We start from the raw sequence: 20,497 nt of genomic DNA on the forward strand, positions 1-20,497 counted from the left end.
GCATTTGGGGAACTATCAGAATGCCACTTTCCATTCTATTAGAAGAGCATATATTACAGATTTCATTTATACCATTGCCCCCTAAACTATCTAAAGTGACAATGCAAATCGGTTATAATGAATTTTTTTGACTTTTCATCAAATAAATATAGAACTGTTAAAAAACAAAGCATTCTAAAACTTTATAATAATTTGTAAATGAATAAATTCATCTAGTTTGAAAAGCTTACACTACCAGAAAAGTAAAATATAAAGCCTGGGGAAGAAACAAATTGCATTTAAGTGCAACTGCAGAGCTTGAGATATACAGGTCTCAAGTATGCATTTGATCAAAACATCAACTGATACTGAGGATGCTTTGCAAAAGGTAGACTTGAAATCCTTAGAACAAGAATTAAAAATATAATACCACCTGTATCACAGTCCCTTTATGTGAGGGGGACCACACTTGAAAGAGATTGTACAGCTTTAAAGCTGAAAAGGATGAATTCTAAGGAAGCCATAATGGTTTAAAGGATGGGAGAAGAAATATTATATTATTTGATGAGAGTTAGCTTAAGGAGAAGGCCAAATAAGTACAGGACATGATAGAAGAATATAAAACTATACATAGTATAGTAAAATAAAGCAACTCTGAAGTCATTCTGTCATTGGGAGAATCAGCATAGACAAAAAAAAAAAAAGCAATCACTGCACATAGCTCAGATGTAGTATTTCCAACCATGAGATGTACTTGTCAGTCATCACTTTGGACTATTTTAAAACTGAGATAGACAAATTAATGAAATACAAGGCTATAAAGTTTAGTCACGTTTGCCTTTGTATACCAACTGTTGAAAAACCATTGGCAGCAGAGTACCATTATTCTTGTTGTAATTATTCTTATAGGCATTTGATTGTCCATGAGGGGAGCTTGGATTAGATAGACAGTATGATCCAGCTGTTACAGCCATAGCATACCTGCCTGTACTGTGAGAAATTGTCATTTCAGTAACACGACAAATAAATTGTGTATCTGTGCATATATATATATATATATATTATATTTTCACGGGTACTTACATGTATGGCATTCGGCTTTGCTCGGGTATTTTCCCACGTCATTATAGTTGTGCCTTTAAAGTTGTAGCAATGTTTCGGCAGAATCTCATCTGCCATCATCAGGCTTCTGTAGAAACAAATTCTGTAGAAACAAAATGACAGAAGCCTGATGATGGCAGATGAGATTCTGCTGAAACATTGCTACAACTTTAAAGGCACAACTATAATGACGTGGGAAAATACCCGAGCAAAGCCGAATGACACACACATATATATATACACACACACACACACACACACACAAAATCTAGCAATGTATGAAACACTATGGAATATACTTGAATTATACATTGTATTATACTTCCAAAATACTTAACAAAGGATGACAGCTGCTATGAAAAAAAGAAAACTGCTCAGTTACTGAGGGCAGCTGCATGCAACTAGAAACTATATAAAACACTATTCTTTTGCTCACCAGCTTAACTGGTTTTATATATAATGTTACAGCATACCCAGTGTCAGTAACCTGAAAACTGTGGAATGCTGAATGCATTTGTTTAAATATACTGCTTTAAAACAAAAGGGAGAAGAAACAGTAAGTCATACTATTAATTAGTAACTAGCCGTTTCTTCTAAATATGATTACTCAGAAAAATAAGCATATTCAGGTTCATGAGTTTTGCATGGTTTCCCCGCTAAGAAGTATATTTTAATATGAATATGAAGTATTTAATCATAATACAGTGATATTTTGGTACTCAATTGCTTTGAAACTCATTGAATTTGGTACTCAATGCATTTTGACACAAAAATTTGTCCTGGTTCTCATCATTTCTTTGGTGCTCAATGCACAAATTAGAACTTGTTGTTTACCTTGGGACTCAGTACATTATTCCTTATGGGAAAAATTGTTTGACTTTCAGAATTTTTGGTACTCATCACACCTCTCCGAAACAATTAATGATGTATCACGGTACCACTGAATTCGTGTTTAAAATGCCTGCAGTTTTTTAAGTGTTCCAAATGGCCATTGTTAAAGTTGTGTGGTGCCTTTTGATGGCTGTTGGCTAAAGTCCTTAGAGAATCCATAAACTATTCAGATAGCACAATCCAAGGTTGTTTCCTGAAATTCCAGAGGATTTCTTTAAAGAATTTAATGGTTGCTAAAGTGACAAACTGTAGATTATTTTAGAAAATCTCTGCAGGTCTTAAACTTGAAATCTGCCTCTTTTAGGTTCTGTTGCACAAAGTGCTTCAATCTTCTGTGACTGTTTTCAGCATCTTTATGCTATTTTCCATCTACCCAAATTTCCAAATAACTTATGAAGTCAAAATTATTGAGTACGTTTAGTGTTTTGAAGATGGAGCTCAGTTCTATTTGACACATCTATCTTGTAATGTAACCATTTGAGGCTGTCTATTAAATTGGGTGATGTAGATTTGATGTTGTTTAGAATTGTGTGACTACAATTCTTAATAGGCTGATGGAACTCTAGAGCTAGGGGTCCCTGTAGCTAGAGCTATATCAAGTGTAAATAAAAGTCAGTGCTCAATGTGTCCTCAAAAGAGAGATGTTGAAGAATATGTTTTGTGTGATGAAGTGGTGCCCATGCAACAGAGATGGTATCTCATATTATTCAAATGAAAGCCTAGAGGGTGGTGGATAACATTTTTCTACAGTTTACATATACACATATATGTTATTAATAGGTTTTACTCTAGTTAGTTGTTGTATGAAGTGAAGAACTTGAAAAAAACGAGTTGTATTAAAACCGAGCCCATGACATTAATGTTTATTCTTGGAATAATGTTCTTTGTATTCACAGTTGCCTCACTCCTCCTTGATGTGTTAAGTTTATTCCCTCTTTCAGCTATAATTACCCTTTAAAATAGTCTTTGTCAGTTCTGCCCCCTTTTTGTTAAATAGATATTGTAACATCAAGCTTGAAAGAGGTGGTTTATCTCCCATCATAGAACAGGCAAATTAAATATGTACTCTGGAAAATCATTATTCGGTATGTGTAGAGATCCCTAAAGTGGTAAGATTGTTGAAGGCTTTAATCGTGACTCATACACAAACAGCTGGAAGCTGTACCATTAGTAATGCCTGTAGAGAAAGTAATCTTATTCTGGGCCTTTGTGCTCCACAGTTTTATTGCGCAATAAATACACACCAGTTGAGTGCATTTTCTGCCAATTTTGCGCTTCTGTTGCTGTGAAATTATGTTTTCTAGGAACTCAGAACATATCTAGGAAAATTAGGTTCTTTCCTAGAAAACATACCTTCTGCAGTAAGGCTTCCAGAACTGAGTGGAGGTGACTGAATATCATTAACACATCTGACCATTGCTATGGTGAATGTCATTACTCCATTTATTGTCTTCCTTGTTTGCCTATTTGCTATTGTGAACTATAAAGTATGTGCTATGAACAAGTGGGGAATTCCAAGGAAGCTTCCATCTGCTGGAGTGCTCTAATGTTTTATGCATGCACAAATCTGGGTGGTTTTTTAAAATATACAGCTTTAAACATTATCCACTCTGTGTGTGTTTCTGAATTATTATATCTGTATCCTCCATTGGTTGTATTAACAATGTAACCTAACACAATAAAATTAAGAAACAAAAGGAGAATTAAAGTAATGGTTTAAATAGCATTAAATCTACATTTAAAATAACAGAGAAACTAAACAGGAATAAAATTGAAGGCATAAATTGACTACGTTCCTTAGTTAAATCTGAGAATACATTTTTTTTTCCAACTAGTTGCAGTTCTTCAGAGTTGTTTCAAAGCAGGTGATCTTTGAAGGGCAATGCTGATCTTGAGTGTTATGATAGACAAGCAAGCTGTTATCATTATCTCTTTAATTAGCCATAAAAGGAGAAATATCTTCAGATGATTTTATGCAGAATCATACAAAAAGCTGAGATAACACCAATATCACATAAAGTGATCTATATCAAGGGAAAGGAACTTGCAACTTATCCAGATTTTCCAAAAGTATACCAGCATCTCCCACTATTGAGCATGCTGTGCGAGTTTATTGGTAATTAATAGTTTGGTGACATTTGGAAAGCCTCAAGTTTCTTACTCTGATGTACATATTTAATTTAAATTAGTACACTGAAATGTGCTAGCTGTTTGGCTCTAGGACGGTGATGGAGAACCTTTTTGTTGTAGTGTGCCGAAAGCACACGCGTTGTGCGATAGCTGGCACCCACAATGCAATGTGCTCCATCCCCCTGCACATGCACGTGCAACATCCCGTCCAGCCCCCTTACCTGCACTGCGCATGCGCATTTCTCCCAGCTGATTTTTTGAGGCTTTTTTCACCCTCCCTGAGACTTGAGGGAAGCCTCTGCAGCCGTTGGAGACTGAAAAACAATCCAGTTTCAGCACTTCTGGTATTTCCAGAAGGCCCGTTTTTTGGCCTCCCAGGGCTGCAGAGGCTTCCCTCAAGCCTCCGGGAAAGTGAAAATGGCCTCAAACAGGCCGAAAATCAGCTGGGAGGTCTGCACATGCTCAGTGCAGGTAAGTTTGGCTGGGGCTTGTGTGCCCGCACAAATGGCTCTGCATGCCACCTGTGGCATGTGTGCCATAGGTTCGCCATCATGGCTCTAGGATTTGGAAAAGAAGCTGAATGTTTTAGATTAGGTAATAAAACAAGAATATTGAAATAATATTCTTGCTACTAGATTTTCTTGGATATTAAAGTGCTATGACCTGTCTGTAAGATATATCTTGCACATTCCAGATTGCCTCTGTCTCACATAATTACACTCTGTAGCAACCTGCTAACTTCTTTAATTTTGTACTCAATAGGCAGGTAAAACAAAAGAAGTATAATACCACAAAAATTAAAAACTGTAAGCTATTGGGAAAATGCCACTGTTTTTAATGTCTGTCTAAAAAAATCAGACTTTTCACCTTACATGTACTTTGATCAAACAGAGAAGTGTATTTAAGTTCAGTTGGCTACAGTTTTGCCATCTTAATGGAATATGCATCTGTCTTTGAGATGTAGTAGTGACCTGCTTTCCCCTTTCCTTGAATGACCTCCAGCTATGCAGTGATCTGGTCCCCACTAGAGTGGAGAAGCGCTTTGAGCTGTCTGTCTTTCTTTCAGAAAAGGCAGTGTGATAGCAACATGTTCACTTATGTCACAGATGCTATAAAGGCATTTTCCTTTCTTCCCTTTTTATTGAGAATGTGACCTGAGACCTTACAGTGGAAAATCTCAGGTTAACCATTTTTTCCTTTATGGATCTCATGAGCTTGAGCTGCATTTGTCCCCTATGTGTTTTTCTTCTAAAGAATGGAATGAAGTTTGTCCTACAACTGAACTAAATGTAGGGGAGGAGAAAGGCAAGCTGGTATATCTTCTCAGAAAGGAGGTGGATAGGTTTTAAAACAGCTTTAAAACTAACTCAATATACTTTTGCTTTCTTTTTTTAATGTTTGTGCTTCAGTTTGTCATTTCTGTTGTTTTAGGTTTTCATACACAGTTGTTGCTGTTAAGAATAGCGTAGAGAAAATACTGGAGTATATCACTGTTTTTGCAACACAAGCAGCAGGGCTGTTTTCATCTCGCATAACAGAGCCTGACAAGTTGGCTGTATTCATATGATTAGCTGGAGGGTGGTTAATTAGTTTTTTCCAAGCCTTGTCATGATCTAGAAATGTAATTGTTTACTAGTCAAGATTCCTTTTTGTCAATATGTTGTTCTATGGATGCTAGAATCAAATAAAGCAAGTAAGTCATGTCCTCTTGGGAATCGAATAGGTAATACTATTGTCTCTCCAAGTATTCTTTAAGTGCAAGTCTTACTAGGCCAGTAGCTTATCCACTGATTTAACAGGTAATTAAATTAATTTAAATATACAGAAACCATAATTTCAGTGTAGTACATCGAATTAGCATTTGGTTTCAGTATAGCTGATGCCTACTCAAATTCTCAAGTACAGAATCCAGAAATAGATTTTCCAACTGAGCTTATTTGGTTATTTTAACTTTATCTTTTCTTTCTTGGTTTCTATTATTTTTTTCTTTAAAGATTGTTTAACTATGGTTTTAGTGTATTATGGGATTTTTCTATTGTTTTCTATTTTTTGAAAATAGCAACAAAAAAAAAAACCCTAAAAAGTTTCATATTCTAAAGACATTGTTAGCTGTTGGATTTTTCTGTCTGCCTTTTTAATTGTACATAATGTACGAGAGAAATACACAACTGCATTTCTTTTTTCATAAACGATGGAACAGGTCGAAATAGAGTATAGATCAGAGGTGGCATTCAGCATGTTCTGACCAGTTCTGGAGAACCAGTAGTGGAAATTTTGAGTAGTTCAGAGAACCGGTAGCAGAAATTTTGAGCAGTTCGGAATACCGCCTCTGACTGGTCCTACCCCCATCTATTCTCTGCCTCCCGAATCCCAGCTGATCGCTTGGGTCTTCTTTTGTTGCTCTGCACCAGAGAGCGGAGCTGGAAAGCAGGTTAGTGGGGTGGGGAGGCAATGGATATTTTGCAGTGTCCTTCCCCTGACACGCCCACCAAGCCACACCCACCAAGCCACACCCACAGAACCGGTAATAAAAAAATTTGAATCCTACCACTGGTATAGATATATATATATATATATATATGATCAATCCAGAAGATTCATGATAGAGATTTTGAATTATAGTCTCCTAGGCCCTGTGACATTTAACTACTGCACTTCACTGGCTACCCAAAGTTAAATTCTAGACAGAGTTTCATACTGACAGATGGTACTTCTGAAATAAGCTGTGTAATAAGGCAAATTGAAAAAGAGTATTTTCCATTGTTCAATTTCTTTTCCTTCTTTTTCAAGAAATACAAAAATTCAGAGGCCAGGTGCAGTTTTGCAAAAATTAGGATGAAAAATGGTAAAAGCTTTATAAAAAAAAGTAAATGTTGTGAAGAGAATAAACAGGTCGTCCTTGGCTTTGTTCAGCAACGGTTCAGACTTACAAAGCAATGAACGAAGGGACTTACAACCTGGGCCCGCAGTTACAGCCATTCAGCACCCCCAGTGCTACATGATAAAAATCCAGATGATTGGCAGACTGCCCACACTTTTGACCACAAAGGCATTGCCACCTGTGTATCCCCCCCCCCCCCCATCTAACCTAAGCCATCTTGCACATCAGTTCTCTGTCTCAGCACTGGAGCGATGCCTGAAGTAGAGATCCAGGGATTTCAGCAATCTCACTCAGTTACTACTGCCCTCAGGCCTCACCATCAGCCCTAGCACCACAGCTGCAGCTGAGAAATTCTCCAAGGCTTGATTGTCAAGGCTGACACATAACTTGCCTCTACTCACAACTTGACAACAGAAACAAAGGGAATGAGGAGGAGAATGCTTGGAAGCTGGGAGGGAGGTGAGGAATTTATGTGAGCTGTTTGCAGCCTGAGAAGATCCTGATACTTCAAGACTGCGCGATGGGAGCCTTCCAAAGGTGCAGATCATTTTCCCAAAATAAAAAGAATGTTGGATTGGTGGACAGTGGACAATGGGTGGCTCAAATGGGGAAAAGGGAAAATTAACTAGGCTTTTTGTCATGTGGAAAACCTCAGAGCTAGCTTTACTTCTTCTGTGTCTGCATGGATCTATCAGAAAAATTATACTCTTGGTAAAATAATGTCCGAGGAGTTTCTTTTCCTGCATATGATGACAGGATGGTTGACGCCGATCTCCCCCCCCCCAAGATCCGCTGCACCCCGTGTACCTTCAGGCATTTTCTCCTGATGCTGAAAGGCCTGCACAGCCTATCCGAAATAATGCATGGCCACACCAAACTTTCAAAGCTACCTCACACCATTCCACAAGCCTCACGCGATTTGGAGAATGAGGCTTCCGAAGTACTGTGAGAATGGATCCTTACTTGGGACTCTATCCACTTAGCAACCTGCAAGATTGTTAAATGAAATAACTGGGAGTGTCAGGATTGTGATTATTATTTTTTTAAAAAAATATTTTATTTTAACAACAAAACAACATAGACATACCACATAAAACATAAAAATATCATCCTTCTTCATAAATTTACAAACAGTGCATCGATTGGTTTACCACTTTTTTTGTGCATCCATTTCCTAGTCACTAATATAATTATATTAAATAATAGCTCATATTATCAATCAATAATTGTATAACCTAATATCACTAAAAGAAACATTTATCTATAATTTTGTTAATTCATATTTTAACGAGATAACTATAGTTTACTTAGTTTATTTTGCAATAAATCATAAGATCATACCAAATCTATCTTGATAATGTTTTATAAAGATAATATCAAGAAAAAAAAGGAAAAAAATTTTTTATGCTAAATCTGAATATTCTATTATTATGTTTTATTATCTAACCATTGATAAAAAAAGACCCCAAACTTCATAGAATTGTTTATCTTCTTGTTCTCTAATTTCAAATGTCAATTTACTCATTTTAGCACAATCCAATATTTTCTTAATAATTTCTTCCTCTGATGGAGTTTTCTCACTCTTCCAGTTTTTAGCAAATACAATCCTAGCCGCTGTTAATATATTTACAATCAAATACTTCAAATTTTTATTATATATATCCGGTAAGATTCCCAATAAAAAAAATCTCTGGTTTCAAGTCTATGTGTGTCTTTGTCATTTTTTCTAACCATATGCAAATCTTAGTCCAATATTTTCTAGCGTCCTCACAAGTCCACCACATATGGTAGTATGAGCCAGGTATCTGATGACATTTCCAGCACTTTTCAGATTTGTTCTTAAACATTCTTGCAATTCTTGTCGGGGGAAAATGCCACCTGTAAAACATCTTATACAAGTTTTCTTTATAAGCTGTTGACATTGTCATTTTATAATTTTGAGACCACAATTTTTCCCATTTCTCCAAATCAATCCCATATCCAAAATTCTTCCCCCAAACAATCATCGTTTCTTTAACTTGTTCCTCTTCTAATAAAATTTCCAACAAATAACTGTATAATTTTTTAATCACTTTTTCATCAGTACCTGTCAAGATCCTGTCTAAATCAGTCAATTTATCATAAAATCCCTCCGCTTTAGAATCTATAAGATACCTTGAATGTATTTGCGCATATGAAAACCAATTCATCTTTATGCCTTGGTCTTCTAGTTTTTGCATTGTTTTAAGTTCACTCTTTTCATCCAATATTTCCCCATATCTAACTGTTTGTTCCTTCTCATATATTATAGGATAAGAAAAGGCTTCAATAGTTGATAACCAGACTGGGATTTTCAAATAACATTTTCTCTTAATTTTCTCCCAATTCAACCATAAAGACTCCCTTATATAATGCCTTCTAAAATAGCCCTGCTATTTAGTTCCCTTATACCACAGAAAAGCATGCCATCCCAGTAATAAATCATGTCCTTCTAATGTCAACAATCTAGTCTTTCTTAATGTTATCTATTCTTTAACCCACATTAAATTTGCAGCTTGGTAGTACAATTCCCAATTCGGAAGGCCAAATCCTCCTCTAATTCTAGCATCTTGTAGATGTTTTAATTTTATTCTGGCTTTCTTACCTTGCCATATAAACTTCAACACAATTTTATTTACTTTTTCAAAATAATCTTTACCAAGCCTGATTGGTATGGTTTGGAACAAATATAAAATTCTGCGTAAAATATTCATCTTGATTGTTGAAAGGATTGTGATTATTGAGTGAAGCAATCCTGTGATGTTCTACTTAATGTCTGTTTCACTCAACAATTGAGATTCCAATGCCAGTTCTGGTCATAAGTGAAAGACTGCATGTGCACATGTGCACACCCACCCACCCACATGTCCACAACCTAGGGTTATTTCGGAAAGTTTCTAATGAATTAAACTTTCAAGGGCCCAGGAGGAAGAGGGATAAAAATCCTTGCTCTGTCTACCATTTAGTAGGCACTGAGCCCAAATTGGGGTTTATTCCAGTATTTTCTGTTTGTTCCACAAATGCTAACAGAGAAGTAAAGCACAAAGTTTGTGTGCAAGTGTGTTTATATGAATGTAATAAAAATAGCATGCAATAGCAACTGATTTGGATATTGTTAGGAATCTGTCCACCAATTAGTTGGGTTGGCAATATATAAACCAATAATGTATGTTTGTAGCTTTAAGACAAAATCACTGTATTGATTTATACTATATTCCGATTGGTTGATTATATTGCAAATTACCATAAGAGGGAGCTAGAGATCATGGCTTGCTCTTTCTGACATTCTGTCTCTCTGACATTCTGTTGCTATCTAAGGTTCTCTGTTGTATTTATGTTGTGCTTATACTTTGATATCTTTGTTTACTGTAAATGACAAAGGCAACCGGTAAGAAGACTTTGTAATTGGATATTCTTTGGACTGTTAAACGTATATGACCTGAACAGTTTATTGGACTGTGCTATTTCTTAAACTTTAACTCAATTTAGTGTATCTGTGTGTGGCTGAATAATTATTCATAACTACTCTTATAAACGTTTCCATGTGCATATCCTTGTTACTCAAGGGTTATTCTGTACATATCATAACAGATATGAAGAACAAAAATCTGTAAGAAGAATTAGATAATTATTAGGCATTTAAAGTAAGTGAGGGTGATGGTGTGGAGATGAATTAAGAAAGCAAAATAGAAGAGATGAATGGGACCTATAAAAGTTCTTCCAAGAAGAAAAGCTGAAAAATATTTCAAAATGTCAGACCAAATTGAAAGTTCCCATGCTTCACAATAAAAATAAATGTTGTTCCATGCTTCATTGTTTAATTGGAATGCTTTTTTTTCTCTTTCTGAATTTTTCTTGTAGATTGGACAACTTGCTTTCAAAGGCATGAAACGACTAAACCGAATCCAGTCCATTGTTTTTGAAACTGCCTACAACACAAATGAAAATATGCTAATATGTGCACCTACTGGGGCAGGAAAAACTAACATTGCCATGTTAACAGTTTTGCATGAAATCCGTCAGCATGTTCAGCAGGGCGTTATCAAAAAGGATGAATTTAAGGTAGGAATTCAGTGAAGTAGTTTGATAATTTGTTAGACAGAGCTTCATGTATAATTGTCATGTTTATGTGAATCCAAGAAATTTTCAAAGACCTCTTGTTTTCTCCAATATATACAGCTACAAAGCTTATTGATTTAGTTGATTGCTGATTCGCAATCCCTTTTTTGGCTTTTTTTGAAGTGAAAAGGGTTGAAAATATATTTAACTTAGGTGCAGAACAAATGTTCAAAATGATAGACCTTATAAACAAAATACATTGTTTTGTTTAAAAATAGTCGAGCATTTATTCTGAAAATAACCACAATCCACATGCTGCTATTCATTTTCTCACTGTGTATGTGCTCAGTTTCATTTTTTACATAAATTATGATTGGTATCAATTGATGTGAATATTCAGGGTTGAACATTTTGCTCATTTATCAATCTGGCTTTTTTTCACTGCAGATAGTTTATGTTGCTCCTATGAAAGCATTGGCAGCTGAAATGACAAATTATTTCAGCAAACGTCTGGAACCACTGGGCATCATGGTGAAAGAGCTGACAGGCGACATGCAGTTGTCAAAAAGTGAAATTCTCCGAACTCAGGTACCTATTTACTTTCTAGGGCACTCTTGACAGTTTATAAAGAATAACGGTTGAGCCCATTGTGTCTCATTACTACCCTACATGAAATGAGAACACACACATCATTCCCTGCCTGAGCAGTGCAAAGAATGGATTGGTGGTGCTAAGCGAACTGTCATCCAACAAAACTTTCTCCATCATTTATTATCTGGAATCATTGGCACATATTTGATGTTCCAAAATGCTGTCCAGTGACTGACACAGCTGGAGTTTTATAGGCCTTAAAAGAGAAGGTGGAAAATCTTCCTGGTGGTGCATATAACGTGGTAATGACATTCAAAATTCCACATTAAGAACTGTTTTGTTGGATGAGGACAGCTAAGTGAGCGTCAACCATATCTTCCTAGAAATATATGCGTATGATTGTCTGGCCTCTTTGTAGTATCTAGGAAGGCAGGAGATGGATGATCCATTCTGTTCTCCTAGTTCAGCTTTCTGTAACTGCTGCACACAAGGATGGGTATTCCTAGCATTCTCTGGAAGCACAACTGCTAAATTGGGTGGAGATTTTGGAAGTTTCCATCTCAAATCCATCACCAGCTTAGGAAAGGTTGTAGTTAATTCTGGTTTCCTCTACTTTTTACAAATCCTTTTTGAAATGACTTTCCCATCCTTCTTTTGACGAGGTAGAGAATTCAGGAAGTTCATTATATGTTATTAAAGAAGCATGCTTCCTTTTTCTGTATTTTGAGCTTTTGATGATCCATTTGAAGGAAGGACTTTTAAAAAGTATTTTCTCTGTACTGTTTAAAATGATATGCAGTGCTATTATATGTTCCTTCAGTTGCTTTTTGAAAAAACAGAAGCTTGCAGGTTTATTTCTGAAAAGAAGATGTTTCATAAAGTTTAGTATCTAGCACATTCAGAGAAAAAGAGAAATCTAGCAACTAATTTGTCCTTTAGGATTTCCATTTTTGTTTTCGTTCTTTGTTTTAAGACTTTTCTGAATTGAAAAGTCACTTATGTTGTCATTAGCATTTCCTAATAACACTTCTTTGTCGACAGTAGTGTTGGAACTTCAAATAAACCAATTGTAAGTCAAGGACTACCTGTACATATGCTTATGCATACACATACACATATATCCACATACCCACATAAATATACCTGAAGTACTCTATAGTAATATAACAAAATAATGATTTCATGAATTAATACATAATACTAAACCATAATTTATTTCATCTGTGGTTTGAATGTACTACATTGGCTAGATAAACTAAATAAACTAAGCTATAAAACATGGTTGATAAACCATAGTATGTCCATATATTATGTACATTCTAATGTAGTATTTAAATAGTTCTCATGAATGAAGGTGACCTGGAATAATGTTGCTGGATCCAATCTGAGTCGGACCAAAGGTTTATTCTACCAAGCTTTCAGGCAAGTGCTGGAGCCCATCCTCGGAGAATTTCTCTTTCTCCAGAATGTGTGAACAGCCCAATGAATGAGAGGGAAGCTCCCCGAGGATGGGCTCCAGCATAAGCCCAAAAGCTTGATTGAAAAAACCTTTGGTCTCAGTGACAGTCTCAGATTGGATCCTTAAATATTTCTATTTCTTGTTCTTGTTCTCAGTTGAAATTCTATGTGCAAAGAAAAATCCTGAGAAACCGACTGTTTATCCCATAAACGCTTGATAGGTAGATTAACACTCAGAAAATCAGATCATAGAAGATTTTTGTAAATAACCGTAATTGTAACATCAAATTTAATCACACAATTTGTGGTTCGTGCATTAAATGACATGGCTGTTGATGTGTTTTATTTTGATAATATTCAAATTCTGAGTGAGAATCCTGAAGTAATCCCTTTAAAAGAGTCATTAGCACAATTCCTACATATTAACTGGTTTACTATTTTATGAAAATACATGCTGATTTTAGTGAAGTGCTTAGTTGTGCTTTTCCACGAACGGAGGAAATCTTTCACTCAGAGAACTGAATAGACGACCATCTCAAAGTTTGGGTGATCGATTGCTTTTGCAGTGACAGTGAAGGAGTAAGCAGTAAAACAGACAATCTAAGAGTTCAGGCTAGCAAGTGATATTGGGAACTTTTGAATTGTGCGGATGAGGTTCTTGATGAGTTTCACCATCTAATGGATTTCAGAAACTTGAACTATGAAGATTTCATACCCCAACTGCAATTGAACATAATCTATATTTTTTTTAAAAAAATGTTAAGTTTCTTGAAAATAAGAAATGTAAGTATCTGGTTCCAGAAGTGCCTGAAACAAAGATTGATATCAATACTACCATTCTGAACAGTTAAAGATGCAACATATGCGAAGACAATGTAGGTAGTTCTCGGTTAACAACCACTTGTTTGGCAACCATTTGAAGTTAAGGTGATGTTGAGAGAATGGTGGTTACAACCAGTTCTTGAAGCCCTGGCTTTCCCAGGACCCCACAATCATATGATTGCAATCTGGGCATTTGGCAACTGACTCATCACAGTTGCAGCAACCCACAGTCACGGGATGATGATTTGAACCTTCCCTGCCAGCTCCCCACAAGCAGAGTCAAGGGGAAAGCTGGCAGGGAAGGTTGCACGTTGCTTTAGTCTCCCTAACCTGGGTACTCTCCCTAACTCCTCTGTGCTCATGCCATACCTCTGCTGGTCACCGCCTCACCTTCAAGACCCTCTCTGACCCTCTTATGTTTTCAAGCTACACCTCCCTACCACTTGTAGAGCAGCCAATCCAAGCCCCTCAATACTTGTGCCAGGGTTCCCACACCACTCATTCAATCTCCCAAAGCCTCACTAAAGTCAAGCCATTGAAAATGAAGTTCATATAACCACAACAGCATCTAGTAGCACTGAAGCAGTTCTAACCTTCCCAATTTCATTTCCGTGTGAGTCATGAACCCTGGGTTTGGGTCACATTCTGTAAGTTAGACCATTTGAGAGGGCTTAGATACAAAAATCATTGCCCTGTGATACATAATTGGAGGTTGAAGGCAATGAAAGCAAGAGTTTTAGAGGTGGGTGGGTAGGTAGGTAGGTAGATAATAAAATGATGCACTGCAAGTACTGTGTCTCTATCACATTTTTCAAATTGGGGTTCTTGTTATGCTTTCAGTTTTGTTTACTTTCCTTTTTGTATCGGTTTTGGGAAGAATCAGAATAAAATCGATATCAGTTGCTGATCTGATTTGCTTCATAACTGACAAGAATTATTATTTAAAAACTTGGACTTTTCAATAAAAGAGAATACATGTAGCTCTGGAGTCCTTGGTGGTCTCTATTGTTTGCTTGCAGATGTTTCAGTGCCATAAATAACATCATCATCATTTGGACATTTATTATGACAAGCAGTTGGTTGTCTCTAAAAGTCTCTAAAAGCATAATGAGCACCATTGTTTCTAGAGTTTTCCTCTGTTGAGCATGTGTGACAATTACTTCCTGAACAATTATCTTATTCTCAAATGAGGGAGTATATTTGGGATTTTGCATTCTTTTTTTCTTATAAATAATTAAGAAAGTAGTAGTTTTCCAGTTACTTCTCTGCTAAATATTCCATTTCTTCCCCTCATTTCTTCTTCTTTTCCAGCAGAAGGATTATTTAATGCTAGAAAAGATAGCCATGTTTATGTCATCCTTGCTCAGTCTCTAGAAGTGTTTGATAAATTTAAGATGTGGGGTACTGGAGAATTCTGGGAGTTGAAATCTATGTATCTTAAAGTTTCCAAGTTTGAAAAACACTGCCCTATATCCCGTGCTTTGTCCTCATGCCTTTTCTACCCATTCCAGGTGTCAGTGTGCTTTTCATATAAATGCTAAGCCACTGGCTATGCCATAGGGCCCTTAAATAATGTCTGCATCATATTGTGGCAGTTGTTTCCACAGCTTTTTATCATGGCACAGGAAAGTAGTATCATATTCCCTTTTGCTAGTGCTTGCCTTTTTATTGTAAACCAAAATTTAAACCTCCGCAACTTTTTGGGTAGGTAGACATTTAGAGATTGACAGGAGCAGCTAGAAAGTTGTCATGATGAAATCAGCAGAGTTTCTGATGATAAGCAAGTTTGTAACTAATGCTGTTCCTGACATTGGAAGAGTACCCTGTTAAAATTGATACATTTGACAAAGAACTTATACTCCCTCCCCACCCCCCACCCCCACCCCGGAATAAATAACTGGGAAAAAGATTAATACTGAATGCGTTGGATGATCCTAAGCATTATTTTGCTAGCATGTGAAATTAAGAATATTGTGCAATGGTTTTCATACTCTATTAATTCTCCTTTTTTTTGGTGTTTAAAAGTAGACTTAAGTTGTTCAATGTCTTGGTCATTGTCTCCAAATTTGCTGTCATGGTTTGGTTAGAACCTTTATTGATTCTTCTTCTTCTATTTGTCTTATTTCAATGGGTATTCTAGTAGTTCCCGTAGCTTTCCAACTTGGTAATGATCTCACTCAGGGGTCTTCAAACTTGACATCTTTAATTCCTCCTCCAGTCATGTTACCTCAGGAATTTTGGGAGTTGAAGTCCACAAATCTTAAACTTGCCAAGTTTGAAGACCCTTGATCTAACTTGATCTTCTAAATACTACTTGTAAGTAAGGAATATCTTCTAAAATATTTTGGACATTGTATAGTATTTCAGTATATGCCTTCCATCCTTATTTGCTCTTTTTTGAATTGGTTACTATCCATACATTGTTGCCCATACCAATTTGAGGTTGGAATTTGTTCTGAATTCAGAAATCTTTTGAAAGACATTATTTTGCCATGCCTGTTTTCACATTTGACTTTCTCTTATCTTTTACAAAATGCCATAGGGGCAGCAGTGTCATACGCTAAAAGTGCTGTCATTATGTTATATAATATAGATAATCCTCAGGTTACAACCACTCATTCAGCAACCATTCAAAAGTATGACAGCGCTAAACAATGGGGCTTACAACCAGTCCTAAAAGTTCTGGGTGTCATAGCATCCCTGTAATGACTTGATTGAGATTTAAGTGCTCAGTTTTGTTATGACTTATGTTGACAGAGCTGTGGTTCTGTTTGTAATTCTGAAATGTTGGCAGATAGGTATGCCAGAATTGCGAAATAATATTACTAAATGTTAAAGGCATCAAAGTATAAAATAATACAACACGAAAGCTTTACTAACATGCCTTTAGGTAATATCTCTATAAAACTGAATGTTAATATGCAGAGATCATCTGTATTATTAATTTACTTATAGAAAATATATATACAGTTAGACTTTTATATAATGAATGTATCTTTTAATTATGATATATAAAACTAGAATATTTTTAGCAGTGCACTCTGCAAATATGATTTTAATAATGCTCTTCATAAAACAAACAAGATTCTCCTTAAGAGAAATATTTCATTATCTCTATTAATAAGTAGGAGATTATGGAATCCCAAGAGTTAGTTATTGATTTTCTTCAAGATTTAAGGTTTGTCATAAATTCTTTTTGTTGACAGAAACCCACACTTCTATAAAATTGCTATATAATTCTTCTGCACTTTCTCTCTAGATACCTAAAAGCACTATAAACATTAAGAGATAATAAAACACTCTTTATAGTTCATGCAAATGATATATTAAACTAGATTCTTTTCCTCTTAGACTATAATTTAAAGATATTCTGAAGTCCAATTATCTTTGATTTGCCCGTAACAAATAATTCAGAGAAATAACTATGCTTTTTAAGTGAGTATTTCTCAGTAGACAAATGGATCTGAGTAGAAAAAGCACAAAAATTGAGAAGTGAATTATGCCTGAATGGCGATGATTTTTTAAAAACTCCTCTAAGAAAAATATATTTGTAAAATGGGAAGCAGCAGGATATTTACTAAAGTGATAAGAAAAAGTAATAATTTTTTAAAAAACCATTGAGTCCATGTTGTTCTGGAGTGGATCTTTCCACCATGCAGATGTTTGGGGCTAAACTTAAGACCTTCAAATGAATTGTCCATAATAAATGGAATGTACTTCATCCCATCTATCACTGGAATATCCAGGGCTTTGGAAGAAGACAAATTAGAAAGGAGGAAGGACCAGGTAGGTTCATCGGATCCTATTCCAGTTATCTCCACTCGGCATGCCAATTCTGCCCTGTTCAGTTTTCTGTTCTTTCCCTGGACAAATGGAGGCTAACATTGAGATTATAATATAGAAATGATTTCACAGAAATAAGAGAATGGAAAATTAGAAATTCTTGCATGTGTTGTTTGTAGTATGTATGCATGTATGTATATGAATACATACAGATGGTCCTCAACCATACAAGAGATGGTATGACCACAATTGAACCCAAAATGTCTATCTGTTAAGTCACTGAAGTTGCCAAGTTAGCAACATAGTGGCTAACTGAACCAGGTTTCCCCATTGACATTGCTTGTCAGGAGGTCGCAAAAGGTGATCACATGACCCCGGGACACTAGAACAGTCATTAAACGAACTGTTGTAAGTTGAGGACTACATGCATTTGCAAAAAGTATTGTAAGTATTTTTAAACAAAAAAGGAAGTCAGGCAGTAAGAGCACCCACACATACATACGCATGCCTATAGAAAATAGAAATTTTTTCACCTTGCTCCTTCTCCCCCGCCAATTTCAAACTGCAGTACTGTCTTAATATTAAAGAAATGTAAGATCATGGATTAATTCCAATATTCCAAATTATATTTTACATATGACAACTTTGCACATTTTGTTTAGCTTCCCTCAGTAATAACTCTGATTAATATGGGTAATAAAAGAAGGAAGAAAAAGAAAAACACACTCAGGTTCATTGCTGTTTGCTGGGAGACACAATAATGGAACGTTGTACCTGATTAAGTAGCTAATTAGCATCAATCAACTCTGGCTGTAGAATACCAGAGGTTAGTGTAACCATGATTACTGAGGCAAAAAGAGCAAATAGGAAGTGGGAGGATGATAACGACAGGTTAATAATATGGAACTCATCTATTTAAAAAAACATTTTGATCATAATTTATATTTGCAGACTGCGAAGCCTCCAGACTGTAATCATAAGTTTTATAAGATGAATTTCACAAACCATAAATTGTTTTCTCCTTCTCCCTTAAAATCTTACATGCTTTAACAGGCACAGTGCTGTGTACAAACAAAGCAGGTGTTTTGATGTTGTTCCTTTTCAACAATAAGTACAACACATCATAGGCATTCACACTTCCACATACCTCACCTTTCCTAAGCTTTAGTCAGATTCATTCTTTCCTGCTGTCAATATTTCATTAAATCACTGGTAATAAAGTACTATTCACATAGTTATTTTTATTGTAAAAGAGAAACTAGGCTTGAACAGTTAAACAAATACCTTAAAGAGTTTGCTAGATTTTCTTTTATACTTTTTCTAAACAGAAGCACTAAAAACCAATGACTTGGATTCAATATTCAAAATGTATTTGCTAGTAAAAGCTCTTCTGGTCATCTAGGGACACTGATGAGTTGATAGTAGGTTTTGAGAAGTAGAGTCACACTCTCCAAAAACTAGCAGAACAAGGCCAAAATGAAATACGATTTAATTAAATTACAGTTACTCTTAGATATGATTAAAACTATTAATCATTCTATGTTATTAATATTTTATTGTAATAAATCCTATCCATATTTTTCAAACACTGAATATTTAAATATTAACTTAAATATGTATGTACGATGGGTTTAGAATTAAAACCTAATTTTCTCATTTATTTAAATGAGAAAATAAATTTTCATTTGTATTTTGTTACTGCCTAGCTCCCAAAACTCTAGGCAATTTACAATGAGATAGTTTAAAAAAGGAATCCAAATATAATAAAAATATATTAATCAAACAAAACTAAATAGCAACCTGATTATCATAAAAACAAATAATCCAAATTAAAAATCAATTACCAAATGCCCATTGAAACAACATCACCAGCTTTGTGAAACTCAGCTAACAGAGGTGCTTTTTTTAAAATAAATTTTATTGATTTTACAATTAAAACAAACCAACAACACATACATAAATGAAAGAGAGAAAAAGAAGAAAGGGAGAAGAAAATAGAAAGAAAAAAATAGAAAACAATTAAAAACATTCTCATCTTCAACAGTTTGTAAGACCTCTTTTTTATCCCTATTTTATGCCATATACACACACCTAATCCTTACATATATCTGTGTATCACTACTATGGATTTATCCAATCCTCTTTTGCCTTTTAGTGTGAAGTCTATCTTTGGTCTATCCATTTGTACCAGCAGTTCCAGCTGTTGTAGTATATTGAAGTGTCTTTATTTTTTAATGCCAAAGTTATTTTGTCCATTTCTGCACAACTTGAAATTTTTTGAATGATCATCTCCTCTGATGGAACATGAGGCTGCTTCCAACATTGTGCAAAAGCCAATCTGGCCACTGTCAAAATGTGTATTATTATATATTTCACTTTTTTTGATATTTGTTTATCAAAGATCCCTAGCAGAAAGGACTCTGGTTTGAATTCGATCTGTTCTCTTGTCATTTCGTCCAGCCAATTTCTAATTTTCTGCCAATATTTTTGAGCTTCTGTACAGGACCACCACATATGGAAAAAAGTTCCCTCTTTTTTTTTTTTGCATTTCCAGCAATTCAGACTCATATTGGGGTGCATCTTCGCTAATCTCGAAGGAGGAAGGTGCCATCTATAAAACATTTTATAGGCATTTTCTTTGTATGCTACCGATTTTGTAATTTTATTATTTCTACCCCAGACCTTTTCCCATTCTGTTATGGTGATGCTATGTCCTATATTCCTACTCCAGGCTATCATTTCCCTTTTACAATTTCTTCTTCTAATTCTACTTCTAATAAATAA

General features: G+C 35.4%; 1 protein-coding gene across 1 annotated transcript in view; it reads left to right on the forward strand.

The window, feature by feature from the left end:
• ASCC3 (activating signal cointegrator 1 complex subunit 3) overlaps window positions 1–20,497 on the forward strand; it is a 216,855-nt gene that overhangs the window by 39,563 nt on the left and 156,795 nt on the right. Inside the window, exons 9-10 of the mRNA XM_026726677.2 lie at window positions 10,862–11,062; window positions 11,507–11,647. Of these exons, the coding sequence (XP_026582462.1) occupies window positions 10,862–11,062; window positions 11,507–11,647 (342 nt within the window). The remainder of the gene's footprint in view (window positions 1–10,861; window positions 11,063–11,506; window positions 11,648–20,497) is intronic.

This window comes from Pseudonaja textilis, chromosome 1 (assembly GCF_049901715.1).
Source record: "Pseudonaja textilis isolate UNSWEBS1 chromosome 1, rPseTex1.2, whole genome shotgun sequence".
NCBI classification, from domain to species: domain Eukaryota; kingdom Metazoa; phylum Chordata; class Lepidosauria; order Squamata; family Elapidae; genus Pseudonaja; species Pseudonaja textilis.